The sequence below is a fragment of the Cynara cardunculus genome (assembly GCF_001531365.2).
Source record: "Cynara cardunculus var. scolymus isolate 2C chromosome LG 13, CcrdV1, whole genome shotgun sequence".
Taxonomy (NCBI): Eukaryota; Viridiplantae; Streptophyta; class Magnoliopsida; order Asterales; family Asteraceae; genus Cynara; species Cynara cardunculus.
In genome coordinates, this window is record NC_037540.1 from 8256883 (window position 1) to 8269889 (window position 13007).

At 37.7% G+C, this 13007-nt stretch overlaps 2 protein-coding genes across 2 annotated transcripts; both read left to right on the forward strand.

Annotated features, from left to right (window-relative positions):
- Nucleotides 1–2895: 2895 nt before the first annotated feature.
- Nucleotides 2896–5126, forward strand: LOC112524399. Its single transcript, XM_025134188.1, has 2 exons — nt 2896–2908; nt 3007–5126. Exons 1-2 carry the CDS (start codon nt 2896–2898, stop codon nt 5124–5126), a joined length of 2133 nt encoding a protein of 710 aa, XP_024989956.1.
- Nucleotides 5127–7408: 2282 nt separating this feature from the next.
- LOC112525785 (probable disease resistance protein RF9) lies at nt 7409–10605 on the forward strand. The gene is made up of 2 exons (XM_025136052.1): nt 7409–10209; nt 10306–10605. Exon 1 carries the CDS (start codon nt 7409–7411, stop codon nt 10178–10180), a length of 2772 nt encoding a protein of 923 aa, XP_024991820.1. The 3' UTR covers nt 10181–10209; nt 10306–10605.
- The last annotated feature ends 2402 nt before the right edge of the window (nt 10606–13007 follow it).

A 13007-nucleotide genomic window follows, 5' to 3' on the forward strand; every position in this document is an offset into this window, starting at 1 on the left:
TAGATCTACATATAAGCTTTCTAAAATGTCCAGAATCGTAGCAATCCGAGCTACGGTTAAGAAGTTATCGCACATTCAAWACAGCATCTCGGGTAGATTTGGTGCTGTCGAATTCACAAACTAAATAGGCTAAAATCCATATTTTGGATTCAATCTTTATTCCAACAATCAAAATASCATCTAACCATGTTTATATTATTGATTACAAGATCAATACTCAAGAATTTCACCAAAATAGTCATTAATGAAGAAAATCAAAKGAATGGTATCAAAACTTCTAAAAGGTTAGTATGAACTCACATTGTAGGATTTAAGAGAWATCCTAAGATCTTGAAGCTAAAAGGAAGATGGAGAAGGCAATAAAACAGCGGGGTCTGGTACAATACAACAGCTACTATTGTTGCTGTTTGGCTCGGCGAAAACGACGAAGAAAGGCAGTGGCGTTCGGCCACTGTTTGGAGCTGCAGTTTGACGAGGATGCGAAGAAAGCAGTGGCTTTCGGCCACTGTTTGGAGCTGCTGCTTTGCTGCTGTCCGACGACTGAGACGACGGAACAATAACACAGCGAGGCTGCTGTTAGAGTGATCGGGAAGCGCCGAAATAGCCCGGCAAGGCTGCTGTGCTCCCTTGCTGTTTGCTGCGGCTGTTCTGCTGCTGATTCTTGCTGTTTGAGAGGCGACGGAAAAGCACCGACAGCCCCCCCTTATTTGTTGCTGCTGCTGCTGTCCGGCGAAGACGGTAAGTCAAAACAGCGCCTGTGGCTGCTTTTTGCTGTCGCGAAGAACAGCCGTGAGCTGTTTGCTGTTGTGAAGAAAACGCACGGCAGCATGGCTGTTTAGTCGAGAAGAAGGAGAAACAGCACAGCAGTGACTGCTGCTTGTTGTTGCTGTTGTTGTTTGCTGTGAAGAAAACGCACGACAGCCTCTTGCTGTTTGGACAGCCGGAACACGAAGAAAGGCAGCAGACAGCAGGGCTGTTCTTCTTCTTCAACCGTAGAATGCTTGCCCTTTCTACTCTCCCTTTTCTTCTCTCCTTTCTTTCCTTCCTTTCATTTCTACTCTTTTCTTCTTTTTTTCTGTCTAGCTCCTTCCCCCCCCCCCCCCAATTTTCTTTTTCTTCTTTAAGATTGCAGGAGAAAGGTGAAACCTAACCCCTTCCTTTTCTTTCTTTTCTTTAKAGGACAAGACATGGTAGGGTTATAGGCTGCAACTCCCCCCTTTTTAGTCTTCATTTTACAGCTTTCTATTCCCAAGTACTTAATGACTAAATATATATATATAAATATATATATATATGTATAAAGGCGCACACACACTAGACAAGGAATTAAACAGATAAATTAAGTGTTCTAAATTTTCGGGTGTTACAAATTGGTACAATTTTTTATATACTAATTTAATATATATTAGAAATGGTGGGGTACCTGCTTGAACATTCGCGACGCTTAGGAGCGTCACAAGTAATAACTGTTGGTGCTGTTTGAGTATTTGCGACGGTCCAAACCGTCGCAACGCAAAAGGTAAAAGAAACTGTCAAAAACTGTCAATTAATCTAAAAGTATTTTAAGCAATTCGTCATAACCCAAAGTACCTAAGGTGGGGGTGAAATTGTTCTAAGGATAGAGAATTCACACGTCTTGATAGCAATAATTAGTAGATTTAATTTTAGTCATTTTATACTTCGTAATTTAGAACCCCGAAAATAACACTTTTGGCATTGTTACCTCTGCCGTGATTGTTATCAGGTGTATAGTGCAAGAAACATTTGTCAGCAGAGTGACCCTGTTTTCGGCAGATTTGACATGCAAGGTTGCAATTAGATTCTTTTGAGATACTGTGTGGCTGATCACTTACCTCTAAAACTGACATCCTGAGATAGGTAACACCTTAGATTGTTGATTGACTCGTTGCTCATACATCAACAGTGGTGGTCGAAGCTGTGCAAAAGTCGGTTGAGATTCCGAGTTCTTTATTTTCAAGATGAATGTGTTGTAGTTCGTGTTCAAACCGTGAAGAGTTTGTAGAACTAGATCGAGCTCCGTTACATTCTCACCAATTGATCGTAAGGAATCACACAAACGCTTGATTGAATTGTAATATACAGTGACAGAGTTGCTTCCTTGTTTGATATTTTGAAATTTGGGATACTTCTTCTTGGCATACGCTTGTTGCAGATACATATCCTCAATCACTTTCCACAGATCTGAAGCAGACTTGATGTGGGTCAGCAGTTGTCGGTTAGACGGTCTATTAGTTATTCTTAAAAAATCTATGTTTGCTTCAGTTCTAAATGAAAGCATGTTTTTTTTATGCAATTGTTCTTGCATCTCGTTGTTCCAATAAGTCCCAACACCATATCTATCTTGTTCTGATCCAATTTTAAGCGCATCTCCAAGTCTAGAAACTCAACTACTTGTAAGAAATATGAGAGAAGGGGAACTTTGAAAATCTCTGAAGAACTTATTCTAGAACGGCTAGTTATTCCTAAAACCAAAAAACAGTCTACACAACTTATTTATATTTCTTCAATACAACTCCTCTAAAAATCTAACAAAGAGCTCCGCTGACCGTCGTTTATTCAGAAAACAAGCCATGATCCCCCCAACATTAAACAAGCGCTAAAAAGATAAAACAAATATATACTAGACTAAAAATGTCTTTCAACAGTTTCCTTCCACAAGAATGAGGAAATTTTCAGGCCTCTTGGCTAACAAGTTGATAGCACCTGTTGCTTTCGATATTAAAATTTAAATAACCAACCACCAATGACATCAACAATGCCTTGTGAACAACTAATCTTTCGTTAATCAAATTAGGTGTCGGTTTACATCTAGTTTCCAACTCATATAGGACCAACTTCACCGGACCAAATTCGTTAGATCCTAGAATATCAACGATGGTACTCAACAGTAAGTTGATCATATTCAATATCAGTAATTCAACACATTTCTTATCTTTTTTGTTAATTTTTTAGTTTAATGATTTTACATGTGCATGTTTTGGACAGTTTTGAGCAGTTTGATCCTTGTTGACCAGAAAAGGAGACTGATTCAGATTTTCCATGAGTCTCTGAGGAGGCAATGGAACAAATGGGAGCTAAGAGGATTGGTACTCATCAGCCTTGCACTGCAAATATACCTAATCTACAGTGGTAATCGGAGAAAGTATATTGCCAAGAGAAAGATCAGAGCTTTTATTTGGTGTGCCTACTTGATGGCAGATTGGATAGCCACGGTTGCCCTTGGCATCCTGGTTGACCGGAGTTCCCCCTATTCTGGTGACAGCAACAACAACCAGTATGGAGATCTAAGGCTGATGGCATTCTGGGCACCGTTTCTGTTACTTCACCTTGGTGGGCCGGATACCATTACTGCTTATGCTTTAGTCGATAATGAATTATGGTTAAGGCACCTGCTGGGTGGTGTTGTCCAAACTCTTGCAGCTATCTACATCACACTTGTATCATGGGATGGCACTCTTCTTTCCTTCCTCACCGTTCCTATGTTTCTGTGTGGGATCATTAAGTACGGTGAGCGAACATGGGTTCTCAACTCTGCTGATCGGAAGAATCTTCAGGATTCCTTTCTTGCGGCTAGGCATACAGCTGAGGTCAATTACACGAAGTTCATGGAGGAGTTCAGCTTAAAAGAGGCAGAGGGGTACCGTGTTACTGCTAGTCAAATGGAACAAGGAAGCTCACCTCGAGATTATACTCTACCCATTTCTATTCATGATGGCATATTGCAAACAGCGAATTACTTCTTTGAGACTCTAAAGTTCAAGTGGCTCTTTGTGGATCTCGTCCTCAGCTTCTATGAGCGAGATATGAGTCGATCTTTCTTCCAGGGACTAAAGTATGAGGATGCATTTCAGGTGATTGAATGTGAACTTGGTTTTGCGTATGATGTCCTCTACACAAAAGCACCTATCATATATACTCCTTTCGGTTTGTTTTTCCGTCTCTTCACTTCCTCCGTTACCCTCTCCGTGTTGGTGATTTTTTTTGTATCCATAGGTTTGAGATCACATAACCATGAATTCGTTGATGTTGTGATTACTTATGTATTGTTGATAGGTGCTATTTTGCTTGATTTATACGCAACCCTGTCTTTACTTTTCTCTGACTGGGCAATTCTATGGTTCAGTCGGTATTCTTCAAAGCTTCCAAGTGTTAACCACTCCTCAGACATATCACTCCAATCAGCACTGAAAGATAAAAGATGGTCACACTCTATGTATCAATTCGGCTTGTTAGATTTTTGTCTCACTCAGAAATCCTCTCTATTTTACAAAATCTCGAGTTTCATCTGTTTCCGTAAGAGGCTTAGGAACTTATGGGTTAAGTACTGGGTGAGTGTTCGCCATCTGAAACATCTCAAGATGTCGACCGATCTGCCATCTTTTATTTTTAAGCACTTCCATGAAAAATCTACTGACCCATTATTCCATCTTAAGATCTTGGCCCCCTGTCCAGGGACAGTTGCTCTAGAAACCCACAAAAATCTTGACGACTTAAAATGGACAGTGGAAGTGGAATTCGACCATAGTATTCTCATTTGGCATATTGCAACTGATATCTGCTACGAGGGGGACAATAGTAAACGACTCAAAGATGGTAATCATGGAATCAAACCAGAATGGGATGATCACATGCATTACAGTAAGCATTTAGCAGATTACATGTTATATTTGTTGGTCGATTGTCCTTTTATGTTGCCGATTGGAATTGGAAAGATTAGGTTCCAAGATACCTGTATTCAGGCCCTGGCTTTTCTTGAAGAGAAAAACTGGGCAAGTAAGGCTGAGGCATATGAGTCGTTAGGCCAAGTGAGTAGAAATTATTCTCCAGGGACAGTGAAGGTGAGTGAATCAGTACTTTTTGATGCTTGCAACCTTGCAGCTAAACTGAAGAATATGGATCCTAATGAGATGTGGAAGATGGTGAGTGGTGTATGGGTGGAGATTCTCGGTTACGCAGCAGGTCAATGCAATGGATTCGACCACGCTCAACAGCTTCATAAGGGTGGAGAACTTCTTACTCATGTATGGCTTTTGATGGCACATCTTGGCCTCACCAAACACTTCAAGGAAGAAAGTCATGGAAGAGTTAAGCTGATAACTACCTAGCGAATCTAATGGGATCAACATGTAGCAATATGTTCCCTTGTTATTATTACTTCACAATCTTGTAATCTCGACAGAGAACATGCTGGTAATTTTAGTGTTATCAAGCATTTTGGTGTAATTGTGATTTATAAGGAATCAACAAGGTGACAATGCAAATATAACGTGATCTACGAGGTGTGGAGTGCACACTCACAAATGTTGTCTATATCACCTTATATTACCATAAATGGGGTTCAAGGGGAATGCGCCCCCTTGCAAGGTCTTAGGGGCAACTCCCTTTGCACTGTCCTGGGAGACACAATGGGATTGGTCCTAAAGGGCACATGACGTGAATGTCTAGGACAGTGGTGCACTCTTGTTTGTCCTCGAGTTGATCACAGAGGTTAGGTGAACAGTTAAATGTGAGAAATTATGATAGCCATTCATTTTGACAGTTTTAAGAGCTGGTGATTTGATCATATCTTGTAACCAAATCATTCCTAAATCATCTCAATCAAAAATTCAAATATTATACATTCATAATCATTCCTAAATTATCTCAATCAAATTTGAACTATACTCAGATTTATTATTAAAAACCAGAAGCATCCACTATTTTCCTAGCATATAAAAAACCCAAAATTTCATCTGATACAATCCGATTAGAGCTCCATATCATATAAGAGAGCATTATTCACAAGTAAACGGATGTTATTGCATTAACTAATATTATGGAATCACATGTGAATGAATGTTGTTATATTAAATATATAACATTCTGGATTCAAACGTGAATGAATGCTTTTTACAGTCAACAACACCCTAGGTTCACAAGTGAATTTGCAAAATCAACTTTGTGAATAGCAATATGCATGGATGTCAAACTAAAAATAATAATAACACTTGTTTTTTTGCTATAATTTGTTTGATATAATTGATGATTAATATGGGATCATCCTGGCGCGATTTCTCCACATGAAAAGTCAATGCATTAGGTGAGGGGTTAACGATTGTATAAGCAAAAAGACAACCATCTACGATTAATTAAGGGCTATGGTCATCATCAAACTCATATCAACTTCATTTTAATGTTATTTAAAATAAAATAATAATGCAAAACATAAAAAAATCAAAATAAAAGTACTCCACTACCTAAATTGTCAAACACTATCCTGAAATTAGATTACTAATCCACTACACACAGTTAAATGGAAGACTTTTAAGAAAAATCCGTCGTTAAAGGGGTGATTCGTCACAAAAGTTGGTGGGTAGATTGTTGGTCGAAAACTTAATTCAGTGATAGATTACTCAGGTATTTTCTGGGTGATCCGTTGGTAGTTTGTTTAAAAACATTGGATTCTACTGAACCGTTGTTATTTTCTGGGTGACCCATCGATAATCACTAATGAAAATTTCCTGAGGTAAAAGTCGTTTATTTTGTGGTGATATGTTTACATCATGTTACATTCTTCCTTTTTTAGAATCTAATCCAGATACACAATCACTTGTCTTCACACCATATATATAAGATGAGAACTGAGAAGTAAATCTACTAATGTTGGATAGACTTTCACCTTTTTTCCACAATATAAGTGTGTGGAACCTTCTTTCTCTCCTCAACGACTTTTTAGTATAGTAATTTAATGAGGTTTTATATATTCCTACATGTTATCAAAGTCTTGTAGACTCGACATTATAGAATAATTTCTATAACCTCCATTGAAGGAGCGTGTTGCTATGTTGGAGATACGACACATCCGCCATATTCGGACCATTTCTCCTCGATATTTATCGTAACACAAGGGATTTACCAATTTAGCTGGCTTCCTCATGTATAAGCAAAAGTACAATCATTGATGATTAAATAAGGGCTATAGTCAATTAATACTAGACATCTTATATATTTGTTTTATCGGGCGATAGTATAGGATCATACTCAACGTCTCCACATGACACCGATGTTTTAATTTGATGTCGGCCATCTCATCGTCCAAAAATCTGAATAGATAGATTTTAGATTTGAAAATAAAACTGTCGGCCTTTCATACGCGTCCAAGATAAGCATCTGAATTAGGCTTCGGGTATTCTAACAACCAAATACAGACGTAAAACTCATTGGTATGCCAATTGTTTCTTATTTGTCATTGTCATCGATGATCAATGTACCAAAAAAGTCGAGTCGTGATGTGAGAAAGAAAGATTACTTTTAACTGCAAGCTAGTCTTGGCCCATCTTCTTTGCTGATTTTGCATCTAAAACTTCTTTTTTCTCCTTCTGTATAGTAGAGAGATCGATCTAGAGAAATGGCTGCTGAAGCTGTTGTTTCTGTGATGATACAGAAACTCTCTGACTTCCTAGACGAAGAATCAGAAATTTTTGAAAAGGTTAAGGATGAAGTAGAAAAGGTTATGGAGGGGCTTAAAAGCATTTTAAATAGTGCACAATACCAAGAGCAAAGTAGCACGATGCTTATGAGTCAGGTGCTTAGCCTTCTAGGTATCGTCTATCGTGTTGAGGACACCATAGAATCTTTCTGCTTCATAGAAACCCGTTTGAAAAGGATGAGTTTTGTCAAGAAGCATTTTTCAGTCATTGCAAAAGAGGTGAGGCTTTTCAGAATTGTACTTCCAGATACAATGGAATATTCTCAGAACGTTCCCAGACTCAAATCTAAGATGGAACGATTCAGCAAAGAAATTCACGAATGGGAAATACGCTCATCGGTTCTGGCACGGCTCCAGGGTTCTCATGGGATGCACCAGCACGAACAACAAACGCAAGAGCCTGATGCTTATCGTCCACCAAGAATAGAAGACACCATTTCCAAGAAAAAAGCGCTTGAGCTTCTGAAGCGGCAGATAACCAGCAATATAGAACCACTTCAAATAATCTCGGTCTTTGGAGAGATTGGCATAGATAATGCACCTCAAGTCAAGACAATCTACAAGAGCAGAGTGGTCACTAACATGTTCCCATGCCATGCTTGGCTGGTCGTGGACACAAACTGGTCCTTTAGGCATCTTATTTTGGCTATACTGAAAGAGGTGACCAGCATGAAGGGCATGGAGAAACTCATAGATGAGGTTCTGATAGGGAGGCTTCATGGGTTCTTGAATGATAAAAAGTACCTCATAGTCATCAATGATATCAAAAGTCTTGATCTCTTGAAAAAGTTAAGAGGGGCCTTACCGGATGCACACAATGGAAGTAGGGTGGTGATCACCACTCCTGATGAAAGAACCGCTTCATTTGCAGATGTAACAAGCCCTTTTTGCTACAAGCATCTAGACATGAAGGAAGCCATGAAGACTTTCATTGAAAAGGTAAAAGGTCTAGTGAAAGGAAGCCCAGTACCAGGCGATATTATGGAGGACCATTTGAAACGCAAAGTAGCAGAAATCTGCAGAGGAAATCCCCTGAGGTTTGCACTGCTTGTTGGCTTTCTATCAACAAGAAAGGTGAAGTATAAAGATTGGTTGCGTGTTTTTAAACAAAACGTTCTACCTACCAAATTCCCAACGTTTGATCTTTTAGCCTTCTGTTACAATGATCTACCAGTCCACTTGAAGCCTTGCTTTCTCTATTTAGGGCTTTTTGAAAAAGGATTTGAAATACCTGTGAGAAGGTTGTTTCGGTTGTGGCTGGCTGAGGGCTTTGTGAAGCCATCAGAAGAAGGGATTATTTTGGAAGACATAGTAGAGAGATATCTGGAAGAGCTTGTCAACAGGAACATGGTGGAAATCACAAAAAATAGATCCGATGAGAGTCCCAAAAAATGCCGAATGACTGCATCCCTACATGACATCTTCAGGCCCAGGGGTCTAGAAATAGGCCTCTTCCACCTACACCAAAAGTCCGAAGAAAATTCCTATGTAGAAGCAGATTCACATCGATTAGAAGTTCGTCGGGTTGTTGAATGCACCAATATCAAGGACTACACCACTTCACAAGCTTTCAACCAGAATCTACAGTCCTACATATCCTTAAACAACCGAAAGAAAGATATGTTTGCAGATGAAGTAGGAATATTTTTGGAAACAATCGTTGGAACCAGAGGATTTGGATTACTCAAGGTGCTCGATTTGGAGGGTGTTGATCGACCACGGCTACCGGAGATTCTGGGGAATCTATTTTTATTGAGATATTTAGGCTTGAGATGTACTTTCTTGAACGCTCTTCCTTCCTCACTTGGTGCCCTGCTCCACCTTGAAACACTGGACATCAAGCATACACAAATCAGAACTGTCCCAAGTTCTATTTGGAACATGAAGCATCTTCGTCATCTTTGTCTGAACGGAGCTCATCTGGACATACCTGTCAAATCAATGAAACATACAGATCCACTTCAGCTGCAAACTCTACAGGGTTTGTTTGTAGATGAGAAGATTGCAAGAAAGATCGGTTCTACTTTGAAGAGGATGACCAACCTTCGAAAACTTGATCTGACAAGAGAGGCATGTTCAACAACCACCACAACAAGAAGCCATTCATCCTCCTATGAAGAAATTAGTTCGTGGATTTCATCACCCTCTTGCCTTCAATCTCTAAGGTTAAGATCCATAAACAGAATGGGTCAGCCTTCAGAGCTGATTATTGAACCTTTCTCAAGTTTCGAGAATCTCTCTCAACTGTACTTACTAGGAAAATTACTCAAACCTCTTGATTGGTACCAGATCCCATCTGGACTCAAAGTCCTTACTTTATCTGTCTCACAGCTAGACGAAGATCCCATGCCAACACTATCTAAGCTGAAAAACTTGATTGACCTCAGGCTTCTAGCTTCTTCTTATAAGGGAGAAGAAATGTGTTTACCACAAAATGGGTTCCCTGCCCTCAGAGTTCTTAAGCTCTGGAAGCTGGAAAATCTAAAACGATTGACTGTGAAAGAAGGAACAATGCAGAAACTGCATACCTTAGAAATCAGGTGCTGTAAGAATCTAAACAAGGAGGGTCCTGAAACCTTGCTGAAGATAGAGGAGCTTTGCAACTTGATCTTGACAGACATGCCAAAGCCATTTGTTACTGCAATGAACAGGAAAAAAAAGAAGCACACTCTTATTGAGGAAAATCCGTAAATGAAAAGGACTTTTCTCTCTTAGCCCAGGTTAGAAATTTTCCTACATCTTTCTATCTTCTTTTGTTATTGTGTTATTGCTGCTCCTCTATTTCACAGCTAAATGATTGCTTTGACCCTTGGCAGCAAACAAACAAGATGTGCTCATAACTCATAAGAACCACAGCCCTTGAGACTGTCCAAACTGGTTTGAAGTCATATCTGGCTTCCAAAAACAGCAATGCCAGCAGGAGTACACTTACTATTGGCAGATAAAAATCTCTTATCCAATGTATTAGTACTCAGATGTTGGTATTCATGATCTCTACTAAGATTCTATCTCATATGCATTTCTTTCTATCCAATATTGTTAGAACATAGACAAGACTTTGTTCTGTTTGTCTTATTTGCCACTCCTTTCTAGTGAATATTTCTGCCTTCTGTCCACTCACACTCTCTTCCCCTTGTTTCAACAGAGCATTCTTCTTTTTATCCAAATTAAGCAAGTGTCTTTTTAGATGAGTGATTCTCATGTTAAGAACACACACTCATGCAGCAACATCCTCAGTTATAATCAAGAGGCTAATGGTAGTGATTAAGCTATATCGGTTTCCAATTCTATTGAAAGAAATCTCTTGGATACCGCATGACAATCTTTACATGATCCAAGAATTACGAAAACAAATAACATGCAATGATAACACATTCCCGTATTTGTGTCCACATTTCAAGCAAATAACTAAAGATTTACAATCTGTGTTCACTTTTAAGATGTAACATTTCATATTTTTAACTAAAATTGTGTAATTAAATTTTTTTTTAAATCATATAAATCAAGATGTTTTCTTATAATTTAAATCTGAATGGTAAAAAATAAGCCAAATGGACAAAGGAACAATTACAATTGATCCAACACCAATTTAGAACTAAGGTCAAAATCGAAGACTGATCAATAATTATGGTTTTGACTAGTCAAAAATTGTGGTTATGCAAAAAATAGAAATGTTAGTTTTGTAAATTGTTACAAATAGGCGACAAACAGGTTCATTGATGAACCTATGTGACATAACTATAACTTATTCACATATGAACTCTCGGGTGATTCACATATAAACTAATTAACTGATTCTCATATGAATCCTTGTCATTCATATATAAACTAATTAACTAATTCACATGTAAATCTGTGGCTTCATTATGGTTGATTTTTGGGTTGGAGCTTTGAGTTTGGTTTTGGACTTTCATCAAGTAATTTCTACGTAAAGGTCGATCTAAGATGTTAGATTCGTTGATATTGGTTCATTTGGGGTCTTTCAGAATATCGTTTACGTGACTTAGAGATTGTTCAGAGTTATGGTGAATTCTATTGGCTTACTTGTGATCCGTGTTTAATTAATTTAGATTCAAGTGTTCGGTTTTGGATTCACGTTCGATTTTGATTGTTCGTATTGGTTTAAGTTATTTCCTCGTATATCATGATTGAGATGAATTTCTTATAACCATTTTCGAACGGAAATGCATGTATTATTAAATGGTCATTATTGCGATATTATACTGGTTTGATATGGTTGGATTATGAGCATTAACTCTCATACTGTGTTTGAATACATGTGAATTTTATTATGAAAGTGATTTCATTTATGAAATAATGCGTTATTTGGTATGATGATTATATGGCAATGATATAAAGTGTATCAGTGTCATTATATTTAACAGTGTGAGGGTTGGGTCAGATTGGCCAACGTATATATATAACGGAGGGGTGTATGTAGTGGTGGTGATGGTGGATTTGTTTTGTCAACGTATATGTAACAGAGAGGTGTATGTAGTGGTGGTATCGAATTTGTTTTGCATGGCCAGCCATGTAGGTGGGCAGCCGAGGGTAGTGGCCTAGGGCATCCCAAGCCCAAGGGCATCAAATAGTACAATATTAGTTGTATAGTCATTAAAAATTAAATAGAATTGTTACCAGAAAGATTTGAACCCGAGTCATCAAGTATTATCAGGAGGCTTTTACTAATGAGTCGGAGATTATTTCGTTTATATTTATCTAGATTTCGTTTTTAATACTTCGCTCTTATTCCCCATTTTCTTTTTTTCACTTCCGATTAATTTTTAAAAGTTCATTTTTGCCGTGCTTTGACAACAATAAATATTTATTTGGATATAAAACTAATAGCACAATTAATATTTGTATAACTTATCATTTTAAGAAGATCTTATAATAATACTTGAAAACTTATTATTTTTATTATGTGCATAATTATGTTAAACATGTTTATTCAAGAAACTGGATGTGGATTTGTTGCTCGGTAAAGACCATCTCATCATCATCAAAATCCCATTTTTTATCAATTTTCACACAATTTCACTACAATTCTACACCAACTGATGCTGGTAAAATGCACAACAAAGTTGGTATTTAATATTTATTCAAGTTTAATGTGTACATAATTTTAGTCTTTTTATTACAAATGTTATTTTGGTTATAAATACTTATTAACATTATATTATATTTTATACTTATATTATTTAAGATATGATATATAGACTTGGGATCATGTGAGACCATAGGTTTTTCGTGAGACTTGTAAGACCATTGCTCAAACCTTGGATTTGATCTACAATTTGACAATCTAAACATTCATAAACGCCACAAGATTTCTCAATAATCATAAAATTGTCACCGTGCAACTTTATACCATTAGATCATAGCTTATAAAGTTGATCAATGAACATAAATTGGTCTTACGGGTCTTACGAGAAACTCTTTGTCCCACGTGAACCCAACCCATGATATATAAATGTATATATATATATATATATATGTATATATATATATATATATA